This window comes from Vicia villosa, linkage group LG4, assembly GCF_029867415.1.
Source record: "Vicia villosa cultivar HV-30 ecotype Madison, WI linkage group LG4, Vvil1.0, whole genome shotgun sequence".
Lineage (NCBI taxonomy): Eukaryota > Viridiplantae > Streptophyta > Magnoliopsida > Fabales > Fabaceae > Vicia > Vicia villosa.
Window position 1 is genome coordinate 110,326,014 of NC_081183.1, and position 1,861 is coordinate 110,327,874.

General features: G+C 26.8%; 1 protein-coding gene across 1 annotated transcript; it reads right to left on the reverse strand.

Annotated features, from left to right (window-relative positions):
• Positions 1–362: 362 nt before the first annotated feature.
• Positions 363–1,219, reverse strand: LOC131599475 (uncharacterized). The gene is made up of 3 exons (XM_058871813.1): positions 1,184–1,219; positions 820–919; positions 363–732 (listed from the first exon to the last, which is right to left on the reverse strand). Exons 2-3 carry the CDS (start codon positions 902–904, stop codon positions 476–478), a joined length of 342 nt encoding a protein of 113 aa, XP_058727796.1. The 5' UTR covers positions 905–919; positions 1,184–1,219; the 3' UTR covers positions 363–475.
• Between the last annotated feature and the right edge of the window lie 642 nt (positions 1,220–1,861).

Genomic DNA, 1,861 nt, shown 5'->3' on the forward strand with positions numbered 1-1,861 from the left:
AATCAAAATACTACAATATAAACAATAATATTGCGTTGACAATAATTCCGTAATTTTCTAAAATATATCAATAAATTTTGTACCATAATTTATTATATTATTTCACACGAAACAAAAACCTTTAAACATATAAATTTATTAGTATAAATTTTTGTCAGTTTACTTTGTTTTAAAATATATTGGAATATTGCAAAGAAGAGGCAGAATGAAAAAAAGTCAAGAGCAATCTTGCTTATTGTTTTTAGTACACATGTTACTGTTATCATGGGTGTACACACGTGATGCTGTCATCATACATAAAATTGATTGTCATAAAACATCATAATTATAAAATAATAATTATAATATTCATAATTCATAGGAATTCATCATGCATTAGTATTTGGTACACGCTGATAATAGAAAAACTTATAGAAATCTAAAATAATAATTATAAGAATAATAAAACATTTATGAATACTCCAGTCAAGTTTTATTACTCCATTGATCTGATCTGAGTGTTTGCATTGGCACTGCAAATTCCAAGCACTATCCCATCAGTAGCAGCAAGTGGTGGTGAAGATGATCTAGAACACACACAAACTAGTACTACCACAGATACAGCAACAAGCGCAAGTCCAGCCAGTACAGCCAAAGCAATCACCGATTTTGGAGTTGATTTCTTAAGGTTCCGGTTAGGACTGTTTGATGCCCAAGGAAACATTGCTTGACGCGGTGCATATAAGAAAGGGTCTGGTAATATAAAATAAAACTGATTTTCAGAATTAGAAAGAATAAAATAAAAACAGATTTTCAGAATTAGAAAGAAGGATCAGTTACCTAGTGGTGGAGGTGGGAGAGTAGCAATGGCGGCGGAGACAAACAAAAATACCACAAATATTGTAGGAAAACCTTTCATTGCCATCAATGACCTTTTAAGCTGCATCACACTCAAACAACAGAACAAATTAATGCTGTGTAAAATATCATTAGACTCATTTTACACCAACCAAAAAAATAATCTCTTGAAGAACAACAGAATTCAAATCCACAGAAATGAACCAATTTCATTGCTAGATACAAGAATCAACAATCATACAACTAGAAAGACCGAAAGAGTAACTAGGAAGAGACAATTATCCTACTACTATCAACTAAATTTTTAAGATTCTTCATGAAAAAACAATATATATAACATTGTTACCTGTTTTGATGTTACCTTTACTATGTTGAAAGATTCTTAATGCAGTATACGATGAACAATTGGAGAAGTATGGAGACATTATTATATTCTCATCCTACTTTCCGGAAATGGTGTAACAACCTTTTTTCATGAAATTTTTTAAGTTGCAAAAAATTATATATAAACATTAATTATACTCAACAAACTACACTTTATTTATATCCTTTTCTTCTGGCCACAGAAAAAGAGACAGAAATCATTTTTCATATTTTTCCTCTTTCTGTCCCAACAATTAGGTAGCTTTATCAACTTTAAGTCTTAATAATTACTATAAGTTTATTCTATTATATTTAGAAACCAAAGTGCATTTTCTTAAGGCATAGAATACGATGTTATAGTAAAATTACATTCTCTTTATCAATTTTATATATTTTATCAAAATCATATCATATTAATTTGAATTAATTGAATAGTATTTAAATTGAATGATAATTTATTTTAAATGCATTTTAAATATAAAAAATAAAAAACTTAGTTATTTTTATTTTAAAGAAAAGATATAAATAGTTCCATCTTTAATAATAAAAGATATTCGCATTAAAACTGAAATATATTGTTTATTTATAAACTTTAAAAGAGAAATTAATTTATATATATATATATATATATATATATATATATATATATATATATATATAT